The 24,998-nt window shown below is 42.1% G+C and overlaps 1 protein-coding gene across 5 annotated transcripts in view; it reads right to left on the bottom strand.

Moving 5' to 3' along the window:
• Positions 1 to 5,011: 5,011 nt before the first annotated feature.
• PIEZO2 (piezo type mechanosensitive ion channel component 2) overlaps positions 5,012 to 24,998 on the bottom strand; it is a 342,209-nt gene continuing 322,222 nt past the window's right edge. For 4 of the 5 annotated variants that reach the window (XM_036322510.1, XM_036322514.1, XM_036322512.1 and 1 more), the window contains 13 exons: positions 24,522 to 24,774; positions 23,211 to 23,343; positions 21,863 to 22,010; positions 21,559 to 21,773; positions 20,418 to 20,576; positions 18,567 to 18,714; positions 14,337 to 14,525; positions 13,887 to 13,979; positions 12,076 to 12,248; positions 10,004 to 10,132; positions 8,604 to 8,683; positions 7,648 to 7,831; positions 5,012 to 6,558 (listed from right to left, as the gene is read on the bottom strand). In XM_036322510.1, coding sequence (XP_036178403.1) covers positions 6,306 to 6,558; positions 7,648 to 7,831; positions 8,604 to 8,683; positions 10,004 to 10,132; positions 12,076 to 12,248; positions 13,887 to 13,979; positions 14,337 to 14,525; positions 18,567 to 18,714; positions 20,418 to 20,576; positions 21,559 to 21,773; positions 21,863 to 22,010; positions 23,211 to 23,343; positions 24,522 to 24,774 — 2,157 coding nt within the window. In that variant the 3' untranslated portion in view covers positions 5,012 to 6,305. Of the gene's footprint in view, positions 6,559 to 7,647; positions 7,832 to 8,603; positions 8,684 to 10,003; positions 10,133 to 12,075; positions 12,249 to 13,886; positions 13,980 to 14,336; positions 14,526 to 18,566; positions 18,715 to 20,417; positions 20,577 to 21,558; positions 21,774 to 21,862; positions 22,011 to 23,210; positions 23,344 to 24,521; positions 24,775 to 24,998 lie in introns of those variants that run through there. The other variant, XM_036322513.1, reaches the window with a different exon arrangement.

The following is a 24,998-nucleotide window of genomic DNA, read 5'->3' as shown; positions in this document are numbered from 1 at the left end:
ACCTACTGACAATGAAACAGGGTCATTAGTGAAGGGCAATGCGAGATTTATCCAATTGCCAGCATCCAACTGCTCCTCCAGCCGCACTTTCATTATGATAGAAAAGTCAGAACATGAAAATGTCGTTTATTAAATCATTGGTCCTAACAGTAATATGTTGGTATACTTCCAATATCTGTAGCATTGTACTATTCACCTGAGCTAACTTACAAGATGACCAAGGAATGTGGGAAGACCAGGCCGGCAGGCACAGGAATCAGATTCTCGGGGTAAAAAAGAAACATGAGAGATGCTAAAACTCCCTGAAGGGTTGTCCAATTACCCACGTTTGATCTGGGTGGCACTTTACACCCGGATGTTGTCTCACACTCTATGTTTATTAGAATACTCCGAGTTTCCTAGCTGCCTGGCCCTCTGACCTGAGAGCCGAGTGGCTTGAGAGAAAGGGAGAGCGGCCTCCCTCGCCCACCTGCTCCCATTCCTGGAGACATTCAGTGATCCTCCGGCGGAAGAGGGTGCGCCTCAGCGACATCTTCCTGCCAGAAACTTAGTAACCTGGGAAAGAAATATTGTGGAGGCGCCGAGACAAGACTGATGAAAAATTGCTGTTTATCTAACGTGACACCAAAAATAACAAAAAGTATTTGGGAATCTAGGGCCCCAGCAGATCTGACACGTGGGAGTGCTCACATCAGCAGCCTAGCAGAGGGCTGACCCAGCAGGGCTTGGTCGGGTAGGACAGAGGCTTGAGGCAGGGCCTTTCAGTGGAGAGGCTGTGCCAGCAGGAGGCTGGGTTCCAGCAGGAAGATTGGGGCTTCCAACAGGAGGCTGAGGTCACTGAGGTCCAGCAGGCCGGGGGGTTCCCGGGGGAAATGAATCGAGCCCTGGCTCCACCTGCGCCATGCAGGGATCTGAGTTTCTTTCTTTTATTTTTTTTAATATATTTTATTGATTTTTTTACAGAGAGGAAGGGAGAAGGGAGAGGGATAGAGAGTCAGAAACATCAATCAGCTGCCTCCTGACACCCCCTACTGGGGATGTGCCCGAAACCAAGGTACATGCCCTTGACCGGAATCAAACCCGGGACCCTTGAGTCCGCAGGCCGATGCTCTATCCACTGAGCCAAACCGGTTAGGGCGGGATCCGACTTTCTTTATGTCTCTATGCTTCCGCACAGGGTTCAGCATATACTAAGAGCCAATGGTAACGGAGTATTTCTTCTCCTGTTTATTGTTCTAGCAGCTCCCACACGTGTCTCCAGCAACCTTTTTCAGGCTCATTTGGATGGAGTGAGGGTCTGGGTGAAAGAGGTCAGGAACTGTTTATCTGACTTTCCCTAAACACTTTAAGCAAACTAAGTCAGTGGCTGGTTCCAGATTCCTGGGACGATTTCAGAAGTTCCTCTATCTCTTCCCACAACTTCCCGTGAGGACCCTCCTCCCCTCCCCTCACGGCGTCTGCTCCCACTTCTGCTATTTTATGTGCCTTTCTCCTGGAACTCTGTGAAGCCCTACCTGTGACAGTTTCTAGTGCTGAGCTTAGTCATCTATAGAAGATAGTATAGAGGTGTGGAGAGCGGCTACAGTGTTTGGACAGGTTCAAGCCTCGGACTAATGAGAGGGCACAGTCCTCTCATGGCCACGTGCAAGTCCCAGCTTGGAGGGCAGAGCCCTCCCAGCAGTTATAGCCAACAGCTATACAGTGAGGCCTTGACTTACGAGTGTCCCAACTAACGAGTTTTTTGAGATACGAGCCGTCTCGGCCGATTTTTTGCTTTGAGTTGCGAGCTAAAATTTGGGTTACGAGCCAGCTTCAGATACCCCACTGTTAGTTGGCACAGCGAACGTCACAGTGAACGCCACAACATCAGCCCAGCATCACATGTCTCACTTGTTCACTGTTGATTTGACACATGAGTAATTTGAGTTACGAGCTCTGTCATGGAATGAATTAAACTCGTAAGTCAAGGCCCCACTGTAGATGTAAGCTTGAACCTATGGTCTGAGCACGTGGCCCCACGTGCCTGAGTGATGTGGGCTCGATAGAGGTCAGATGCATGTAATTGAGTAGCATCAAAACCCATGAGAATGTTGTAAACATCCTGACCACGCCCTTACTTTTGCCTCGTGGACTCTGGCTATAAAATGAAGACACGGTTTGTAGGCCGTGATGCTGTCTCTCCATCAGAGAGGACAGCTTCCCACCCAGGCCCAGCTTTCTTCTCTTGTCTGTCTTTCCTCAATCCTTCACTGCCCCCTCCCAGGGTCACTGAAACAGGCTGAGCTGGCCTGGCACATAAGGTGCCTTGGGGCTGAGTATGCCATGGCCATGCTGGCTCGCCGCATAGAGGGTCCAAAAGTCTTACTGCGGACCTAAACTTGAATGGTTTTAGAAGTGTGAATACTACAAACTTAGAAAAGCCAGCACTGTAAAGGCTACTAATTTAACAAACGAATATCTTTCTTATTGCATTCAAAACCACCACTCTCTAGTGCTAGCGGTTGCAGTCAATTCCCAAATTGCAAAAACTGAGCAGCAGCAACTGAAAGAACTGCATTTGGAGACCATTCAGAGAACAAGAACCTGCGGGTCCTCTCCCTGACCTGCGGCCACAGGTCTGAAGGAGGGGGGAGTGAGCCGGCGGCGTCCTCCATTGAGCCACCAGTCTGACAGCGGCCATCCCCACGCTGTCACCCATGGCAGAATTAAAAACTAACATGTGCTCTGCAACATTCTCAAAGCTGAGAAAGTGTACAATCCTTAATAGCTTACACTTTCACATGCTGATTTCTGTAAGGTTAGAGCATTTATACTTCTGATTGGGGACGCCCTGTGTATGGCCTCAAATGTTCACCTTAGAAATAATGAGCTCTGTACCCAACCCAGGAAGCCAGAATAATACAAAGAAGTAACAGAAGAAATAAGAAATGCAGGAACAGAAATTTATAAACTACAAGGTGAATAAACAATAGGGAAAGTTACCAGCCACTTCTTGAAAATACAAGGGAGACAGAAAAATAATAATTAAATATGATCAATAAAACATGTGGGAACAGAACCAGGTTTCTACGGCTTTAATGAAAAACATTTTATTTAAAAAGTAGCTCTTACTCCAAACAATGCCGCCCCGAGAAGCAATTGTTTGTGGGCACTGATTGTGCCCTCAGAGGCAGTAAGCTCCAGCCACAGGGAACGCCTCCTCCATGGAGAAGCCGCGCTCAGGGGTGGCTGTGGCAATGCCTTGCTGATGCCTTTGCTGGGGACAAGGAAGGGCTGTGCCAGCTCCCAAGTGCCCGCAGGGGTGGGCGAACCTCAACTGCAGCTGCAGGGCTGGTAATCTTGTCCCTCTGCCTCGTCCTGCCCGCCTTGCTGACCAGCGTCACTCCCAGGGGGGCCACGCTTCCAAATGTTGTCAGGTGCCAGTCCATCTCAGAGGCATCTGCAGAGGACCCGGCCCAAGGGGGCGATCTGAGTTTGTAAGCCATCTGGGCCAGGGCAGGCGCTCCTTTGGGGCTGAGAGTGTGGCTGGTGACGCCTCACGATCATTTCATATCGTCACATAGAAGTTTGGAGAGGGGTCTGGGTTCCAGCCTGATGGTGGCCAAGCCAGGACTAGAAGCCAGGCCACCTCAGGCTCTGCTCCAGCTCCACTCCATCCAGCACATGCCTCCCCGGGAGGTGGGCTCTCCTACCGTTTCTGTAAGTTGACCTTCCATATGTCCTTGTGAGCAAAAGGGGTTCTATGGAAAGTAACCTCTCAGGGTGATCGGATCATAAATTCCTACCTGGGCAGGTCTTGCTGGGTGGTCATGCCCCAGGCGTATAACTTCTTTACCAAAAGGCTTATCTTTGCCTTCAGCAAGCCCTGCCCACTCCGTGCATCTAAGTTAACAGACCTTTGAAATAACAACCTTAAAGGAAATAATCTTTTTTTTTTTTTTTTTTTTTTAAATATATTTTATTGATTTTTTACAGAGAGGAAGGGAGAGAGATAGAGAGTTAGAAATATCGATGAGAGAGAAACATCGATCAGCTGCCTCCTGCACATCTCCTACTGGGGATGTGCGCGCAACCCAGGTACATGCCCTTGACCGGAATCGAACCTGGGACCTTTCAGTTCGCAGGCCGACGCTCTATCCACTGAGCCAAACCGGTTTCGGCAAAGGAAATAATCTTAACTCTTTTGTAATCCAATCTGTACCTTGCTTTCTCCCACCTCCCTGTAATCTTCCTTACATCCCCTCCTTAATTTTTAAGGCGTAAAAGAAACCACAAAACTGTCATTCTCCTGAGCATTTGAGATCTTGCTCCTGGCATATGTTTGGCTCAAATAAACTCTTCCAAAAATTCTCTACAAGTTTGGACATTCCATATGTCAAGACCTTTGATATTTTCCCCCTTACACACAGGGAGGCTTTTTTTTCTTGAAACCTGGGAATTGTTTTCTTGAGGAATATTACAATCTGATATACTTTGACCTTACACTTTTTTTCAGGAGCATTTTTCAACTTTCCTCTTTCCTAAATGTGTTATAATGTGCTCTCTGGAAATTCCCTGTTGACATTTTAAGAAGAAAGAATTCAGATTCAGAAATATGCACCATGATTCTTCCTGTTGTCGGGAAATCAGAACATGGGCCAGAGTTCCCTGAGTGGTTTGAGTTTATTGTTTCAATGATTGGACTTGTTTATTTCGGCAGGCTGGAAGTACGCTAGCTTTCAGAGTTGAACAAATATTCACTAATTCTCTAGAATACACTGAACATCATTTGAACTCTGCTATTTTTTTAAAGCTCCATATTCACTGTAATACTTTCCTCTGGAAATTAATTTGCTATAGTTATTTCCTGCTTGTGTTATTTACATAGAGCACCTATATGAGAGAAAAAACCCCCAATCAAACTAACAATAAGTGAATTCTTATCTCAGTTGATTTTAAAAAACGCCTTGTACACAACACTTAAAACAAATAATGCAAAAAGACAGAATGAAGAATATTCCTAAAATGACTTTGCAAGATGTGCTTTATTTTGAGTCAGTCCTGAACCCAGACTACATAGGATCATTTTTCTTGACATATTCTAGTCCATTCAATGATTCTTCTCAGAAACTGTATTTTAATATGGAATGAAAACTACATTTCAGTCATAAATTTCCATGCTACAATGTTATTTAGTGAAGAGGTTGTATTACCAATAACAATAATTTAAGAAAAGGCCATTGTTTATTTCCCCAAGCTCAATATACATATTTCTTTCATAATTATGAACTTAAAAAACCCGTCTCAGATGTAAAAATGTGAATTGGAATATGTAAACTCTGATATACCTGAAAAACAGGAAGGAAAATGTCACATACTGGAAAACCATTGCTTTAAATCATCGAAATGGGAAAAAGCATGTTGGGGGATGGAGCAGGTAGAAGAGTGCTCATGACCTCAGTTAATAAAGAGTTACAAAGTCAAGGTCCTCCACCTCTGCTGGGCAGCATTTTCCATCTTTCTACTTCTTGTCTGTGTTTCACCAGGAGCAGTAATGAGCTCTCTGAAGTAGAACAGCCACCACCATTGACGTGAATCACTAGCTGGGTCTCAACAAAGCCAGTGTCCACATATTTGTTTTGCTGCTTTATTTATTTTTTTTCCTGAGAAGTCACTGGTGTTTAATGGGAAAAAAAATTTATTAATCTTCAGTTAAGATAAGGCAGTAAGAGTGTCACTAAGTTATCTTTTTGCTTAGAATGAGGCTTATCCATCCACTGGCATCTTCAAGGATCATCAGCTCCCTCTCTCTTTTCCTCCTAGAAATGTTTAGGAGTTTTCAGCCTCCTATTGCTGTTGCATATTCGGGTTGTGCTGAGGTCCATCTATTCTCCCCATAGCAGCTTCCCCATTGGCGACAGAGCGCTGAGGCCTGTATTGTAGCATCTCTTCAGGACGGGCAAGGTCCCCACACAGGAAAACATGGCGTCCTTCCTCCTTCCTTCTTCTCTTCTGTTTCTCTGAGGGAGGAGACTCATCAATGATTCCTTCACATAGTCTATCAGAATGCAAGACACTGTTGATTAAAACATAAACCAAGTAGCCCTGATTCAGAGAAATGGAATTACAAATAACTTTTTCAACAGCGCCTGAACCTGCAAGGTAGCTTTGACTACAAAAGGAAGCCAACTCCCTTTGGCCGCCTGTCAGAAGAGAAACCATTTCCATCGAATGAGAAATGCATAGCTCTTATGAGAATATTGTGCTTTTTTTTTGTTTTTGAAAATTCAAATGGTATCTTGATTTGCAGTCTGTGTCCTAAGGTATCAATTTGTTTTTTCTCTAGTCCATTTGATCATGGTTTCTGGTGAGCGGTACAGGAATATTAATTTGGCATAGAGATCTTCCTCTAGTTCCAGTTCCCCTGTCTCTCGAACTAAAAAAATGTCTGTGCACAACTTCAAAATTCGGTCCACGTTGGGAAGCTCTTCAAACATGATGGAGTGGGAAATCCCACTGAAGAACTCGCGGACAAACTTCCCAATCACAAGGACAACGGAAGCATACAGTCCCATGATACTGAAAAAAAAAAAAATTAAGCAGAAATTGTAGCTAGCAGTTAAATATGGTAAATAGAACGCATCTAAAAGAAAAGCATAACATTTTCTTTCAAAATCCATAGAGGATGTGATAAACTTAACAAAGCTTACAGTTTTTCTCTGGTGAAAACATTTACTTTTTGATGATAAAAAAGGCAATTCATGTTCTTTCTAAAAAAAATTACACATTACAGAACTGTAAGATTTGAAAAAGAAAAGTCCTGTGAAATCTCACATTTTGGAATTTACTAATTTTAACAGTTTCACATATGAACTTCAGGTGACTTTACCGCATATAATACATGCATCAGCCATATCATATATTTGGTAGAAATCCAATTATACTCTGTATACTTTTTTGTACCTAACACTTTTCACTTTAATAATACAGCATTTGTTAGAGATTCATTTTTATAATAAAACTTTGGTTAGACAGTGATTTCTTAAGAGGTTTATCCTGGAAAATGGAAAAGTTTCTACTTCTCCTTGTAGGGGATGTGTGACAGTGTCCTAGGATTTTAAGCATCAGAATGTGGTTAAAGGATAACATTGGACTTGTCCAAAACTATGGTTTCTAATTGATCCTATATCTTCTAAGGGCATAAGGAAATCTAAGCAAAGAAAGATAAATTTATGCTAATTTCTAAGTTTAAACACGGAATCGCATCAATCAAACTGTGCTTAACAGGAAGATACAGTTCACAAGCCGGAGATACAGCTTCTAGTCCCGTCATTAGCAGTGTGAGCCACACAAGGCTTGGAACGTCTTTGGGACTCTGGTTCCTTATATTTTAAGATGAAGGGTCAAGGATCTGTGAATTTAATATTTCAGCTACAAAATTGGAAAATTTTAAGAAGATAAATGGCTTCCCATCTTCAACTTTATATGATACAGAAGTAGACTCCTTTTTAAAGAACAGAAATGTTTTCTTTTTGAGGGGCATTTTTTTCAATTTTATTTTTCAATTACAGTTTACATCTAATATGATTTTGTATTAGTTTATGGATTCAGCATAGTGGTTAGCAGACGTAGACTCTTGTAACTGTTAATTGTTAAAGGGGTCCTTACCCATAGCCAGCCAGGAAGCCCAGACTGGGGGGGCTGACTTTGTCATTGAAGACCACCAGCTCTAAGGCCTGGGCATGCTGATTGTAAAGTCTAGTTCCAGTCAGATTGAGAACCCACCACTCACTATTAGATTTAATTGTATTATCTCTGGACAAAATGATGGTGATATTCATGAAATTATTTTCTGGAAGAGAAAAAATATAAAATCAAGTTAGCATGAGCATTTTGGGATTTAATGCACATCAACAACAGTCTTCAAATGGCAAAACCTGGTTCCCGTCCACAGCATATGATTCCAGGATGTCCACATGGCCATGTTAACAATGCAAGTGAAAAGAAAGAGTGGGCCTAGGTGTGTATGGGGCTTCTCTTTTTTTACTAAAAAGGTCAGTCACTGTGGCTACATGTGCAGGGCAGCAGAATCACAGCCAGAGAGGGAAAGACCCATCACCTGGGCACCTTTGCTGATAATTCCCAACAACTAGTTAGACATCAATTCATTCCCATCACAGTTGTATGGGGGAAACACAGTCCCTGGAGCACTTCTATTGATATTTAATCACCCGTGGGCTGAATCAAGTACATTTCCTACTATCTTTTCATTGCTCTTATTGTGGGGTCTTCATATTTAACACTGTAAGAGGCAGTTTTCTGCCACAGATATGGTTGCTAATAGAAACAAGTAAACAGACTGACTAAGCAGTAACATAAGTCATTAAATATGAATTTGAGTCAACCAGGTTCTATATCAATAAACAGAAAAAGAAAACAAAGAACATGGATCCCAGCTGAGCGAATGACTCCTCTGGCTGGTGAGCACAGCCAGGAGCCTTATGCTTCTTGCAAGGGAAAGAAAACCGGAAAGAAGTTTGATAGAGGCTGAAAAATGCAAACCCTAGGTGTTGAATAAAAGAAAGATTAAAAAGAATGATTGAGTGATTCCCTCTCATTCTTACCAGATAAAAGTTGCTTTATAGGTTTGGAGTTAGAATCACTAGGTGCTTTCACATAATATGGGTAGATCCTTTCTATAGTCCTGTGCATAAAGAAAAAAAAAAAAAAGAGGTAATTGAGTTTTAGTTGTTGAACCATGTAAAATTGATTTTTTTTATTGCTATTTTGACCTTATACCAAACAAATAATGGCAAGAGTCTTTATATGTCTATGCACTGTGTAGTCACCATCATTTATGGGTATTTGTTATAATCAGAATTCTCTGGCATTTAAAGGAGAAAATAAAATTAAAGAAATTCTTTTAAATTATGAACTATCCCCTTTGGAATATTTCTTTACTCTTTCCTTGTGAATTCACTTTACTTTTTCCTTTGTGAATCCAAAAAAATTCACCAGGTTCTATCCAAATGCTCATTCATCTAAACACCATACACAAGCTAATTAATGCCTTAAAACTGATGCAGAGATGTTCCCATATGTTACTGTTTCTGAAGCAAAGGGCTGTCTTTCTTGCTAAGCCTATCATTTGTATTAATAACATTGAGCGCTCTTTTAATTTTTAGGATTTCAAAAATATCAATAATCAAGTGGACTGCATTTGATCTAGTGATACGAGTGAGGTGTGAGGAGAGAACTGGTGACCTGAACCTTATCCTACCTCTGGAGGGATGAGCTGGGTCACCTGAGAAGGCTATTCCATCATTCTAGACCTGTTTTTGCATCTCGGAAGTGATGGAGGAGGACCTGACAATCTTCAAGGGACCTTCAACTTCATTGATAAACAAAGAATGTTTTAGTCAGGAATCTGTCTGAGGGTTGCGTCATGGTGGTTCTCACATTCAAAGCATAAAAATGGGGCCAGGGCAGACTGGCCACAGAACTGGGAAATGGCTAGTGGACATCATTTAGCAGTTTTAGACCAATAGCATTTTTTTTCTCCTACTAGTTCTTATATTAGAATCTAAACATCACAGCTTGGATGTGTTTGAAATGGAGCACTTATAGGGCATGATAATATGTTAAGATATAATTTCCTCCTCAAATTTCTGTTTACCTTTTGTCTACCCCCCATTCATTCGCTAGGCATTCAGTGACCCTGCAGCAGGAACAACAGGAAAAGGGTCTTGCAGAGTCTTCCCCTGGCTTTTGGTGATTACAGAATACAACAGCATGGCTTGCTGCTCAGGGGTGAGAGCAATACTCCCTGGCTAGGGGACAGAGAGCGAGAGGGAAGACGATAGAGTTGCTTTAATCTAGCACAATGAGGCCCCCAAACAGAAATTCACTTGAGTTATCAAAGAATGATGATTGCATTTCTTGCACATGATGAATTCGTAGGTAGAGATTCTTTACCAGGTACATACACCTATTCAAGCTATAGTAACAGGAACAATCAACTTACACTGGTGTTGTTGAACTTTGTGTGTCGTTGCCAGCTATCATTTTAGCTATATTCTCTCGAGTAATATTTTTAAGAGGAAAAGTAAGCTTGTCTGTTGCTACTTCTGCTTTTGCACCCAGACTCATGTTTCTGTGAAGAAAAAAGCACAAAACGTCAATGTCAATGATTATTCAGAAGTCTGGAAGAGAAATTATAAACTCACTTGACTCTTAATGTTATTAATCTCACCAAGGTTTTATTGGGTCCACGATTGTCAACCCCAGCCCTTTCTGTCCACCTCAGCTTTATGTCCAGTTTCTTAGACAACCAAGTTAGTAAATCCCAGGGAAACCACACACACTTTTAACACAAATGGCAGATGAGGAGGCACAGTCTACTGAGCAAAAGAGAAAGCGTCCTGCTGCTCTGATAAGCATTTCCAGAACTCTCTTTATGTCAATCCAATGAAGCTGGTGTTCATGGTGACTAATGGAATCCACATTTAAAAAAAAATTTTCAATCAGAAGTTGATGTTTCATGTTGTTATTTTTTTGGTAGGTCTTCAAAGAAAGGCTAAGAAGTAAATTTTTTGGCTGTACAGAATTCCATGTGAGGAATTTGGGACATTTAAAGGAGAAAATAAAATTAAAGAAACTCTTTTAAATTATGAACTATCCCCTTTGGAATATTTCTTTACTCTTTTCTTGTGAATTCACTTTAGATTCTAGAAGGCTTTCTTCTGTACCTATCATAAGTCTTCTTAATTCCATCGAAGAAGCTGGAATTGTGGCCCTACATGAACCTAACGCTTGATTGACAAATAAACTTGTATAGAGTCCTCAGTCACAACTGTGATGTAAGTAACTAATCAGTTGGTATATTGTGTTGAGGCCCCTGAGCTGCTTCCCTAACACGTCTGGCTTCGGGATGCCAGAACTTTTCCTCAGACATGCTCTGTCTAAACAGGAGAAGTAGTGGCCACATGCTGGCCATTGGCGCAGGTTAGGCGAAGAGAAATTTCCCTCAGCTCTCCTCTCCTGGGTCTGCCAAGCTGCTCTCACATCTCACGCTTGGAGGAAAGATCTGCTAGGGCTCCCTGGATGTTGGAGAGATGCAAGTGAGAAGCCAGGGTTCCAAAGGCTGCATATTCTTTATTATTAAGACCGAATTTTCAATGGCAGAAAGTAAAGAAATTAAGCAAAAAACATGTATATCACACATAGACACAGACAACAGTGTGGTGACAGCCAGAAGGAAAGGGGAGTGGGAGGTTGGTGGAGGTGGGCAAAGGGGTGGGGTAGGGAATAGGGACTGAAAGATACTTGGCTTGGGGCAATGGTCGCATGATGCAGTGTGCAGGTGATGTTTGATTGAGTTGTACACTTGAGACCTGAATGGTTTTATGAATAAATTCAGTAAAACAAAAAAAGAAAAGAAAAAAAAATCATAAAAAAGACCAAACTTCTACCTTTTAGGGAAATCTTACAATACAACCAGGTTCTGTTTCATTTTATGAGTCATCACCCTCCTTTCTCTCTTGCTCACAGAACTCATTGCCAGCCTCTCTTTGAAATGGAACTTAGCCCTGGCCCAGTGGCCTAGTTGGTTGGAGCATTGTCCTGTACACCAAAAGGTTGTAGATTCGATTTCCAGTCTGGGTGACATGCCTAGGTTGTGGGTTCGGTCCCTTGTTGGGGCATGTATGGGAGGCCACTGATTGGTGTTTCTCTCTCATCTCTCTCTCTCTCTCTCTCCCTCTCTTTCTCTCTCTCTCTCCCTCCCTCCCTCTCTCCCTCCCTTTCCTCTCTCTTTCTAAAAATCAATTAAAAAATTTCCTCAGGTGATAATTAGAAGAAAAAAAAGAAACTTAGTAGAAAAAAGGAAATGTAATAAGTATTTTTGTCAATGATTCCCAGGTAAACCATTATTCAGTAAACAAAAATGTTAGCTGTAGCATTGAATGAATGTTCCCAAGATGTAATGTGAACTAATATCCACATTAATATATTTTTTTCTATCTTTTTATGCTCCCCACCCACCCTGAGTTTAGATTGGGGAAAAGGGGAAATTATGCATGGAAATACAGTAACTACCTCTGAATACTCCATGAAAAAACAACAGAGAAGCTACTATTGGGGTCCAGGAGTTCGTGTATCATTTTCTGCTTACTGGGAGGGCTGATGGTCCATAAAGAATTTGAGTTTCCTTCCAGTTCTGCTACTGTTATGTCTTCTTTTTCATAATTTTCCAGAAATTGCAGAGCACCCTGTATGCACACAAATACACACGCATAAATAGATCACACACGCAGTGATGCATAAAGGAAGTTATTACTCTTCCTCTTCACTGACTGTATAGACATCATTTCTTCTTTGAAAGGAAAACTTCTATACAGATTATCTTGGTGTCCCATTGCACTGACTCTATTCCCCTCCCAGTGACATCATCAAAGCCCAGGGGCGATGCTGCCACACCAATACAGCTATGGAATCACTCAAATTAAACAGTAAAGGTAAATCAGGTGACTTAGTGTCTTTTTTCCTTCCCACTAAGAAGAAAATTTATCAACTATTGGGAAATGTCTCTCTCACGAGAGAGTCAAATTTCATCGCTCAGGAATCCTGGCCCTGTCCTCACAGGTGTTCATCCCTCAAAGGTTGGTTTTGACAGTGTGCGTTACACCAATAATTTTACAGAAGAGAAAAGCCTCTGCTTACCTAATCATTTAAAAAAAAAAATCCTCACTTGAGGAGTGAGGATATTTTGTCCATTGATTATTTTCAGAGAGAGGGGAAGGGAGGGGCAGGGGGAGAGAGAAGCATCAATATGAGAGAGACACATTGATTGGCTGCCTCCCACAGGTACCCCAACCAGGGATAGGGATCGAACCTGCAACCCAGGAACTGGCCCTTGACAAGGAATTGAACCCCAAGACCCTCTGATGTACAGGCCAATGCTCTAATTACTGAGCTACACCAGCCAGGACTGCCTAATCACTTTTTAAAAATTAAACAATAACTATTATTTGTAGCCAGGATGGTGTTGCTCAGTAGTTGAGTGTCAACTCATGAATCAAGAGGTCACTGGTTCCATACAGTCAGGACATAAGCCTGGGTTGCAGGATCCCCAGGAGGGGGCAAGTGGAGGCAACTGGTTGATGTTTCTCTTTCATTGATGTTTTTATCTCTCTCTTCCTCTTCCTTCTTCTCTCTAAAATCAAAAAAGACAGATTTTAAAAAACCTATCAAAATTATTTGTAAAGAAAATTTTAATTGTAAAAGGTAATGATTATTTTTTTAATTACAGAAGTGGCTTGGAAAATATTCAGACAATATCATATGTAAAGAAAATACAAAGTATGTCAAGAAAATATAAAGCCCCCTTCTTCTACTACGACCACCCTAGGGTGGTCAGAGCTAACCAAATTCACTGCATACACATGCCATGACTTATTCAACCAGTCCCTACTTGTTGAATGCTCAAGCTGCTTCCAGTTTTTACTAAAACAGGGAATGTTGTCAAAAGTAGGTACCAACATAGTGCTTTTCCCATATCTTTAATTACTTCTTCAGGGTAGATTCTCAGAATAGACCAACCAGTCAAAAGAATAAATATCTTTCAAAACTTAAAAAATTAAAAATATTTTAAAAGGATCAACCCCTGTTGAGCTTACATTGAAATATTCTGAAATAAAATTACGATTATTAACACTTGCATCCAATAATATAGAAATGATGTCTTTGATTATCAAAGTGGCCAGTGGCTAGGAATCTGTTGTGTACAACTGATAATCTCTGAAAATCCCCCCCTCCCAGGCCATGGCAAAATAGTGAATAATGTGACAACCCCTCAGCTCACAGAGATGAAAGGTCTTCATAGAAATCTATTATACACATTTACTTACAGTGTCACTCTGGAAAGCTTTTATAAAGGCATCAAACTTGGTATGGTCCATAACTTTCAGCTGGCTTTGCTGGGCACTCATTGTGAAAATAGGCTGGAAAACAAGAGACACAGCGCTGTGAATATTCTGAAGCTCTTCTCTGCATCCCGGGTTGAAGGGAAAAGCTTTGTGTAGGATGCCACCCTCTGAGCACCCAGGGACAACTCGCCTCAGAGAGCTCTTTCTGAAGTGATTATTCCTGCACCCAAAACCAGAACAGACCTCTCCCTTCACAGCCTTCTGCCCCTTATTTCAAACATCACATATTTGCTGAGAAGTCAAAATTTAGATAGGAAATGTGGGTTGGCAAACTCTAACTACACGTCCTGTAGGGGGTTATCAGGAAAGAGTGCTGTGTGAGGTAAGGTACTTGCAGGTGAGTGAGACCTGGAGGAAGTGCACAGCCATTACCTGGTAACCTCCCAGGGTAATTGTGACCGAGACATCCAGGGGCTGGTTGATCACCCCGGCGACAGATTTGATCAAAGACATGAAGAGAAGAGGAAACCAGACAATGCAGATGAGCAGAACGATGATCATGCCTCCCATGCCGTACTTCACCACTTTCTTCTTCTTCTGCCCCCGGGGCTGAGGGTATCTCTGCAACAGAAGAGTTCACACAAGGCTCAGGCCACTGTCCCCTGAGAAGCAGGTGGGGTGGACGAGTGCTCGTCTCATGGGGTTGTGACTCAATTTAGTCCTGATTCTGCTCTGTTTGCTCTGAAGTGGGGGAGCAACCTTGTCCCAACCTGGGAACCAAGTTAGGTAGCGACAGGAAGATGTGATGAGCTCCCTACACATCCCCACCATGGTGCCATGAGGGACCAACAGGACCTCAGTGACTTTCTCCTTAAAATTGTTCTGTGGGTTTTGTTGGTGCTAAACCTCAGGACAAACGGATCAAATTCTGTGTTGAATAAAGCCTCTGGTTTTATGGGATCATGTGGGAGAAAGACATTTTACTTTAAATTCCTGAGCATTTAAAAGCTGTGCCTTTCAACTGAACCCTTCTCCCCCGCTAGTGGGTGGAAAAACATTTTTCACTTCATTAATCACGTGTTGTCAAAACAATGTTGTTCAAGGCATGCCGTAAGATCTGTAGGATCAGCACAGTCCTCTTGGTACTGTGACTCCACAGGGGCCTCTCTCTGCTTGGGTGCTATGCTGAGAGGGGTGGGGTTGGGGGTGGTGGTAGGTGTGTGTGTCACACAAGGGACTTGTGTGACAAGAACACTTGGTAGGGCTGGAATCACTTCCATTTGCTTTACCAAGGGACCCACTAAGCTCTGTCTTAAAGGCTATGGGGAAGGTGGAAGGAGACTGCTTTGCTGTCTGATATTAAAACTGCTCCAGCTCTATGTGTATATTCCTTGCTTATTAAATGTTGCTTCTCAGTGACCTATTTTCCTTCCAGGGTGACTGACCCCTGGACTTAGGCTATATTTATAATCTGGAAGCTGTCCCCCCTTCCCTACCTGGGGCTCACACTCCATTAGGATGAATTCATTTCAGTAGGTTAGGGAGAGAACAAATAATGTGCATTCTACCTGTAGGCACTGAGCTCTGGGTTACAAACTAAGAGAAAGGTCTGGAAGCCTGCAGAGACCTCTGGGGACTTTAAAGGACACTCACTGCTAAAGGGTTCTCCAAGCTTTGACACTGAGTAACTCCTGAATATGGACTTGGAACCATGAGGACACAAGCTGGACTGGAGGGCGGGTCAGAGCCAGTGTGGGAAGCATTATTGACTCAGTGCACGAAAGATAATGCTTCTAAATGACTCTGCTGTGAAGTTGGGTGAGGTTCATATTAAGGACAGTATTTTAATACCTTTGCATTGGAATTTGATATTATTGTATAAATTTTTCTATTTTAAAAGAAAAACTAAAATATTTAAAATTTGGAAATACATATTCATACACCACGGATTTGCTTTTTCATTATTTTCTCAATGAGGCCAGTTTAGACAATGGTCCACTTAACCCACTTCAACAGCACCCTAGTATTACAAAATGGAGAGCTTGGTGTGTTAAAGGAGATTTATCTATTCTCTGTCAAGAGCAGTTTGAGTCTCTTCTGCCTGTTGTGGGACCATGTTGGTTCCTCTCCCGAAGGCCAGTATCTTTGAGGCTCCCCTCGAAAAGCTCCCAGTAATTCCCATCCCACCTCCCCCTTCTCTGCTCACCCCTCCATGCATTTCCCAGGGCAGAACAGGGCCAAGACCTTTGGCCTCTCTCTAATTATGAGGCTCTCTTTCCCTTCACGTTCAAAGCAACTGTCACCTTCCTGTTCTATGCTGCTCCATCACCCCTTTCCTAGGCGAGCCAACTCTTGACCAAGAGTTCCAGTTTGCAGTTCCGGTCATGCTGCATTTCCAAACAGTTTCTTAAAGTGTTCTGGCACATCCAGTGTTGCTCAGTGGTTGAGTCTCCACCCGTGAACCAGGAGGTCACAGTTTGATTTCTGGTCAGGACACATGCCCAGGTTGCAGGCTGATCGCCAGTAGGGGGCGTGCGGGAGGCAGCCAATCTGTGATTCTCATCATTGATGTTTCTATCCCTCTTTCCCTCTCCCTTCCTCTTTCTGAAGTTAATAGAAGCATGTTTAAAAAAAAGTGTTTGGGGAAGTGGCTGCATGGAAATCATGGTAAAACATGACTAGGAGCGAGTGGCTTGCATTGTGTGTGCTCACACCAACACTGGCCTCTCAGGAAATTGCTGTTTCTTCATAAAGTGTATTTATGAAACCCCGGGAACATATTACATTCAATATGGAAAAGTGATAATTACTGGTAATGTTTCAGTCTCTTACGGGATGAAGTAGAAACTAGTGTCAGATTCATTTAGAATCCCTAATACTTACCTCTCACATACCCAGATTTCTCAAGATGTTTTACCAAGTGTGATTTAAATAGCCATAGACTTAGCATAAGGTAGAAGCATATATTTAAATTAAGGTGATACATTAAAATGAGGCTTTTCTTTTTTAAACTTAATTTATTGGGGTGACATTTGTTAGTAAAATTATATAGATTTCAGGTGTACAATTCTATAATACATCATCTGTATACTGTATTGTGTGTTTCCCACCCCAAGTCAAATCTCTTCATCACCATTTATCTCCCTTTACCCTGTTCTACCTCTCCCACCCCCCTTTCCCTCTGGTAGTCACAGTAATCACCATGCCATTGTCTGTGTCTATGAGGTGTCTCTGTCTCTCTCTCTCTCTCTCTCTCTCTCTCTCTCTCTCTCTCTCTCCTTCTCTCTCTCTCTTGCTTAATCCCTTCGCCTTTTTCGCCCAGCTCCCCAACCCTCCTCCCCTCTGACAGCTTTCAGTGTGTTCTCTGTATCTATGAGTTTGTTTCTATTTTGTTTGTTTGTTTATTTTGTTCATTTCACATATAAGTGAAATCATATGGCACTTGTCTTTCTCTGACTGGCTTTTTCACATAGCATAATGTTCTCCAGGTCTACCCATGCTATCACAAAGGGTAAGATTTTCTTTTCTTTCTTTTTTTTTTTTAATGGTTTTAACAAACAGGGATTCCCTTTTTAAATGTTTAAAGGTGTCTTCAATTTCTTTTCTGTGATTTTTAGGAAGATCTTTATGTTCCATTGCGACTTACTGGAGCTTTTGTCTACTTTTCTTGGATCTTACAAATTAATTAAAAATTGTAATCTATTTTCCAATATTTCAAATAGTTTGTCTACCCCCTCCCCCCATTTTTTAAATAATTCTTCAGACTAAATGATTCTTGGTTCTTCCTCCTTGTTTTCATATGAGTTCCAGACCCTTTGTCACCCTGATTTCTACCCTCTGTCTTTTTGGTAGATTGGCTCTCATATTCTGTCCTTATATCAATTCCCTTGTACCTTAAAAATCAGGAAAAGCTAATACAAGTATACTACCAGCCTCATCTCCTTCACTCCCACAAATGCCAGAAACATAGAGGTACAAATGGCCCCATGACTACAAAGCTAAAATTCTCAGAAGAAACTGCAGAATGCAGAGATTACATGGACTAGAGGGGACTTTTTCAAAGAGATGAGAAAAAAAGACATTTCACACCACCTCAGTTAATGTTGCTTGAGTATTTCTATTGTTATTATGCAAGAGATTCCTGCTTCATACATTGAACTTGAGAATCCTATAAATAATTGTAATTCTATTTTTAACCTTAACATTCAACCTGGAAGAATAATCAAGTATTTGCACTTCAATTTCCTTGGCACAAAGCAGTGACATTGTCTGTCCCTCATCAAAAAGGACATCAGGTGGTGAGCCTGAGTCCAAGCTACCTCACCCCACTTTTCTCCACCAGAGCAAATTTCCTCCTGTTCCCCAATGAGTCATTTAAGAATTATTGAGTCACACAGCAATATGTAATTTCTTCTTTTAAAAATAACTACAATATAAAGTGGCCAAAAGACGAACACATCTGGATGCTATTGCTAAGACAGCAGTATATCCAAAATTCCCTACTCTAGTGGGGTGAAAATCAATAGGACATTTATAAATCCTAGTAGTTTTGTCCCTGTTTCCATTTAGTTGGCCACAAAACTTGCAAAAGTTCACATTAATCTTATAACCAATCTGTATCTAAGAGAGATAAATAGGGATAAGGCATTTTTATTGGCTTACTTTTTCCGATTCCCGCCAACACTTCAGGATGAATATGTGAGCATAGATGTCCTCCACACAGATCCAGCTGGAGAGGCTCAAGGTCGTGTCTGTCCACACCCAGTCCATCACAGCCCTTAGCTCAGTCAAAAATGGAACAAGGCGGAACCTGGCAGAAACCACGTCTTGTTAGAGAGACAGTTCTGGGATGGCCCCCAATAGTCAGCTAACCCTAGGAACTCATGCAGTTACTTGATGTTTTAGCTCTTAGATCTTAGAAAAAATTCTCAAGGTGACCCTTATGGTAAAATCCAACTTGGAATACAACTGCTTTTCATTGGTATTTTCCATTCCTTTTTTTCTTTCTTTTTTTTTCTCTTCGTTTTTTGGCTGATGGGCTTAACAAACTGGTATTCCCTTTTTAAGTGTTTAAAGGTGTCTTCTTCAATTTCTTTTATAAGAAATTGAACAAATCTTTCACTTCTTTGATTAGATGTATTTCTAAGTATTTTATTGTTTTGATGTTATTATAAATGAAAGTTTTTCTTTATTTTTTTTCAGATATTTCATTGTTAGTGGTTGAAACACAACTGATTTCTGTATGTTGATTTTATATCCTGCAACTTTACTGAATTCACTGATTAGTTCTCAAGTTTTTGGGGGCAAGTCTTTAGGATTTTCTCTATATAAAATGATATCATCTGCAAATATCTATAATTTAGCTTTTGTAAGCATTTATTTGTTCATGATACAATAATCTGTTGGTTGCAGGCTTATTGAATTGTTGGGGCTTTGTTGTTGAATGAGCTTGGAAAGTTAATACACCTTGTATGTGAAAAATCAGGGCAAATGACAGCCATCAGAGGAAATAGAACATGTCTTTGGGTCACACAGTAGACTTACTAGATGACTAAGGCCAACAGGACTCTGGCTCAGTCTCTTATATTTCATTTGGGAGTAGGTTGGCCTGGGCTCCTCTCAAGTCTGGGGACTGCCCCCTGTTTCTTGACTGACAGCTGCTCCCAGGCTGGAGGGTCTAGGTTCATTACCCGGCCCTCACAACAGCTTGGGTTACTGCTTGGTATTCTCCTGTGGGCTACACAGCTTTGTCCAGACGGCACTAATTCAACACAGGGAAGAAATATCAGCCCCGTACAGGATGGCACTAAGTGAAACACTGTTCCACACTGGAGGTTCCTAACATCTGAGCATGCTCAATACCGCTTTTATGACCAAGTCCCTAGCCCCCAGGTTTGGTGCTAAGTAGGAGCCAGCCATGCCAGGAGCAGACTGACTTTTTATGCAGTCAGTCTGATTTTTATGTCTGCTTTCTGAGCAAACAGAGAGGAGATGCAACCAATATAATTCTCACATGGAAGAGTAATATGCTTCCTTTGGCAGCTAACTTACTACCAGGAATAAGCAAGTCACGTGGCATTCCCACTGATGTTAGGGGGAATAATGGCCTATTCAATGGATGGACTTATTGTACATGCAAAATTCCAAAGGTATTTAGGAATAGTCTAGGTTCCAAATATTCTATTTCATTGTGCCCAGAAATATATTTATACTTAAGGATCATGAATCCCAAAATATTATCACAGTAATTATGCAGGATATAGAAATAGAAAATTAAACCCTGTGGATGATCCTAGTTGTTCTAGGCTAGGTGAGTGGCAACTACACATAGAAAGGTATTTCAAGAAGCATATCTGTTCTTTTGTTAAATACTGTAAGAGTTTCGTGATGATCTACATTCCTGTACATCAGCACTCTTCCTCTTCCTATCCCTCCCCAGGTAGGAAGCAGAATGCCTTTCACTTGGCAGCCTCCCCTCTGTGAGCGACTATGGCACACAGCCTGTGTCCTTACCCTTGAAACAGGAAGAGGTTGACGTAATTGTAGCTCTTTGTGAGGAAGTTTCCGAGCACTCGTGTTGGGTAGCCACAGCGGATTTGGTAGGCAGACAACCCAAAGTATACACATTTCACAAAGTACCAAAGCTGAGCAACCAGGTTCTGGCTGAATTTCCTAAAACAGAAACATTCAGAAAAGTGAGGGAATGGAATCCTCTTCTGGTAAAAGGATACCAGTTTAGGATTTTTAAAAAAGCCTAATTGCCCCTCTAGCATTTAAGTCAATTCAGTCAATTCTAAGAAATTCACTATGTATAGTTGATCACTTCAAAGGCAAAAGGTAGGGTAATAAAAAAATCCCATGAATGGTGCCTCTAAGGTATGAGTGTATTAGTCAGTTGTTTAAGCCATAAATAAAATAAATTGCTGTTAAGTAAATTTACTATTAACATTTTCTCACAATGTGGATGCTGCGGCTACTCTGTCCAAAATTAAAGCTCAGAAAGAAAAAAAGAAAAATGTACAACCATAATGTTGTAAAGTTCAATCCATTTTCATTACTTTTCATTCACACTTCCAATTAGCCAGACTTATTGACATGTTATTCTTAAGGCTTGGCTATGAATGACTCTGATGTATAAGATCAAATTAATGTTATACATGAAGACTTTTAATTATGTTTATTAAAAATATCATTCTTATTACATCATATGGACCAGTCCATGTGCCCCTTCTGTGGACCCTTTACTACCATAACCTAACAGTTCCTATTTATAGCTGTCTCCCTTATTTTTCTGTTATTGATTGACACATTCATCCGTTCATGCATTAAGCACTAAATTTGAGGTGTGGGGTGAGAAGGCCTGGGAAAAGTGACACCTGGACTGAGATCTAAAGAGTGAGGAAGAAGAGGCACTGTGGGTTGGAGGCGGAAGAGAAGAGAAGGAAGGGTTTTGAGATTTGGGAGGACGTGGAGTCCTTGGAGAACTGAAGGTTAACACAGAAGATGCTTAGGGTTCAAGGTGATAGAGAGAAAGCGGTCTTAGCAGCCTCCAGGATCTTACCAGGCCTTTCCCTATCAAACTTTGGGCTGCTCTTTGTAAATCTCCCATGTCCAACCCATCTTAACCAGCAGCAACAGTTTCCAAAGACCTTACCTCTCAGTCACTACAGGCAAGATGAAGAACATCCAGAAGTGAATTCCAAAGACAAGAATGACCTGAAAAATGACCTTTCCCAATACAGTCTTTCTGAGATACAGTGCTCGGTCCACCACCATGGTTCCAAACTGAATGAGGACCATCACCAGAAACGGCCCGGGCACCTGGTCCTCGGACAGAGAAGAGGTGATGTCTGCCGCTGCTGAGTGTTTCTGGGAAAGAGACAACAGGCTCAGGCCTGAGTGGCATTTCACAGGACAGATCACTATTAGTTATTGGCTGCATGGTGGCCTTTACCTACCCCAAAGGCCCAAAAGCCAAAGACGATGATGATGAAGTCAACAGTGTCAGCCAGGAACATAAGCACATATACGTCGGTCACGGCGCTGTAGTCTGGGTGGATGAGGTTGTAGAAGAACTGTTTGATGGGCACATATATTTGCAGAGTCCTGCAAAACAGGGATCCCCACCCCCTTGCTTCAGGAGAGGCACAGTGGAGAAATGACCAGATTCTACAGTCATTCTAGTCCTCTTTCCAAATGGGTTAGACCTCCCTCTCTCAGCCTCAGGACAGTCCTGCTGGGGGTGGCTCCTGCTCGAACAGAGTGCATACAAGTTCACTGGCAAGGTAGGATCACGAACCCTTTTTCTTGTACTATAGTGAGATAAAGCCCTGAAATTTAGGTGGTTTGTCACCTGATTCATTTACTCTGCACCTGTGAGACCTTGAGCATGCTACTTAACTCTCCTAGTTTTCACTTCCTCTTTTGTAAACTGAAGGTAGCAATAAGACCTGAGGCATAGGGCTGGACTGAGAAATACATGGGAATACACCAGGGTGCTTAGACCTGAAGGGCTGACCAGGCGCCAGGTCATCGTTAGGCAGCCCTGCCCTTCCCCCAGGTGGGTCCTGGGCCTCTCTTCTCGTGGTTCCCAGGGAGTACTCTGGGCTTTTGAGTTCACCTTGCTCTGTCCTTTGTTACCATGTCCTCCTGGCTCTGGCTTGTCTGTCCAGCCTCTGCCTTATCTTTACTGTGCTCTGGGTTTTACCTTCAGTTCAAGGCCATGTTCAGGTGTGGATGGCCCTCCTGGCCTCAGAGCCCATATTCAGGACCGGCCCTGCTGCACGTCCTCTATGTTGCTTCCTCATCTGCTGTTTGTCTGCAGCCCTGACACTTGGGAGGAACCTGTGCATTTTGTTGGAGACCGGCTATATAACAATGACAAACCATCTCCCCACCACGTGCCTCAGTTTCTCCTCTCTAGGAGGAAAGTGTATGTCTGAGGCCCTTCCGGCTTTGACAGGAAATTCCTCCCTATCCAGTAGTCTTTTCCATGATAATGCTTGGAATTACATACTGTGAGCTTCTGAGATTATTTATTTATCCTGTTCAAATAGAACATGTGTTTTTCTAAATGCAACGAATGTAAAAATGAATCACACCTATTGAAAAGTGATTTTAAAAAATAATATTATTATTTTTAATAATGGGTCATTTTTTTTCTGCCTTAAGAGGATATTTGTGATAGGAGAAGTCGCTTCTCTGTTCTTCACCTTTGGTATGTATGAAATGATTGGTATCAATTATTTCCCAAAGTCCGCCAGCCCTAAAATAAAACCCACAACCCAAGTGTTTGCATGCACTCACTTCTTTATGGTAAGTGCTTTTGCTCTGATTAAATGTTCTTGAAGCTTTTCCAGGTAAAGTTCCCTTTTGCTTCTTTGCTTGATGCTCAAAACACTGCTTCCCTTTTGACTGCTGTTTCGGGTGCTTGTGCTGCCTAGGAATAGAAAGAAGCCAAGATGCACTGTGAGGCACGGACTAATTGACATAGGTATCACAGGAGTCCCTGGGGCCCCCACGGCAAAGGGATGGCTTGAAACGGACTCAGAGGGAAGAACACACATGCCTGTCAGAGCAGTGACTGACCATTTGGAATCTGCTGTCTCAAGTCTGCTTCGGAGGTAAAATGCTGAGTCATCCCTGGATTGTTATGTGATCTTTGTCCCAGAAGAAACACATGGGAAGAGCAGCTTTTTTAGTACTACCTAGGGGCCTAGGTTGCAGGTTTTTCAGGTTGGGTCCATGGCCCATCCCTTTTCTCATGTCCTCATTTCTCTAACTGTAAAATGAATATGAGGACCTTCCAGCATCTGCCTGAAGATGAATATAGTTATGCACCAATTAATGATACATGCTTTGGGTATAGATTCTGAGAAATATGTCAGTAGGCAATTTTGTGGTTGTGTGAACAACACAGAGTGTACACAAATCTAGATGGTACAGCCTACTACCCTCCTAGGCTATCTGGTAGACCACCATCATATATGCGGTCCATCGTTGATTGTTGATCAAAAAGTCATACAATGCATGACTGTTCACAAGTGTTTGGTAAGCTTTAGACAGGAGGGCTATAAATACAAATACCCAATTACTCCTAGAGCGGCAACTGGAAGGCATATCTACTTTCTGATTGCACTCATTTGCTTAGTAAGAAATTAATAAATGCATGAGCAAATTATTAGATAGTATAGCTGAAAGTTCCCATCAATGAAATATAAATATATTTTTGAAATAAATTGTGATTTACAGCACTCTGGGCACACCCAGCAGAATCTGTGGATCTGATTTTAAAAGTGTTGTATGCCCAATTCTTATTAGGTCCTTGCACTATGCTGGCCACTTTTCACAATTATCTGACGTCCTTGTCCCGGAAGGAATCAGACATTTAGAGCAATGCAATGATGTGACTGTCCCAGGTCACACACACAGCTGAGTCAGCACTTGAATTCTGGGGGGGGGGGGGGGGGCGCGCAGGGGGGGTTGTCTGATTTCAAAGCACTTTCAATTCACATCACAATACCTGCCTGCTTGGTGGCACCCAGCAAACTCCCTGCCCCAGACACACTGGCACCAATAAAAGGAGAACCTCAGTGGGTATTTCCAGCCCAGGGATACCTCTTTGAGACCTATTTGAAGAAAAGCTGGATCTGGGGGATATCTGGGAGCTGCTGTTGGAACGTTTCCTGCGGACAGCCGTCAGCTGCTCAGGGAAGGACACGTGCACTGACTCCGTAGACGCAGCCAGGTTGATGGATTTCAGAGAATCAGAGGAGTCCCTTCTGCCGTGACTGAGGGACAGCTCATCATCTGTCTCTTCCTTGTCGGTCCCACTGTCGGTAATGTCATCTTCATCCCATAGGCCGTGGCACTGAGAAAGCATGGGAAGGGACAATTCAGACTGCTGTTTCAGGTGAGGGAGCTGGTGTTCTGCCCTATAATATCTCATCAAACAAACTCTCCCCAAGATTAGAAAACCACAGGCAAAATAGAGTGACTATCTTTGGTAACACTGTGCTATTATCTGTTGTTATGTAACTGAAATTTGCAAAGAGAATGGAACTTAAATATTCTCATTAAAAAAAAGAATACATA

Source organism: Myotis myotis, unplaced genomic scaffold (assembly GCF_014108235.1).
Source record: "Myotis myotis isolate mMyoMyo1 unplaced genomic scaffold, mMyoMyo1.p scaffold_m19_p_9, whole genome shotgun sequence".
NCBI classification, from domain to species: domain Eukaryota; kingdom Metazoa; phylum Chordata; class Mammalia; order Chiroptera; family Vespertilionidae; genus Myotis; species Myotis myotis.
This window is presented reverse-complemented; position numbering and strand designations above follow the sequence as displayed.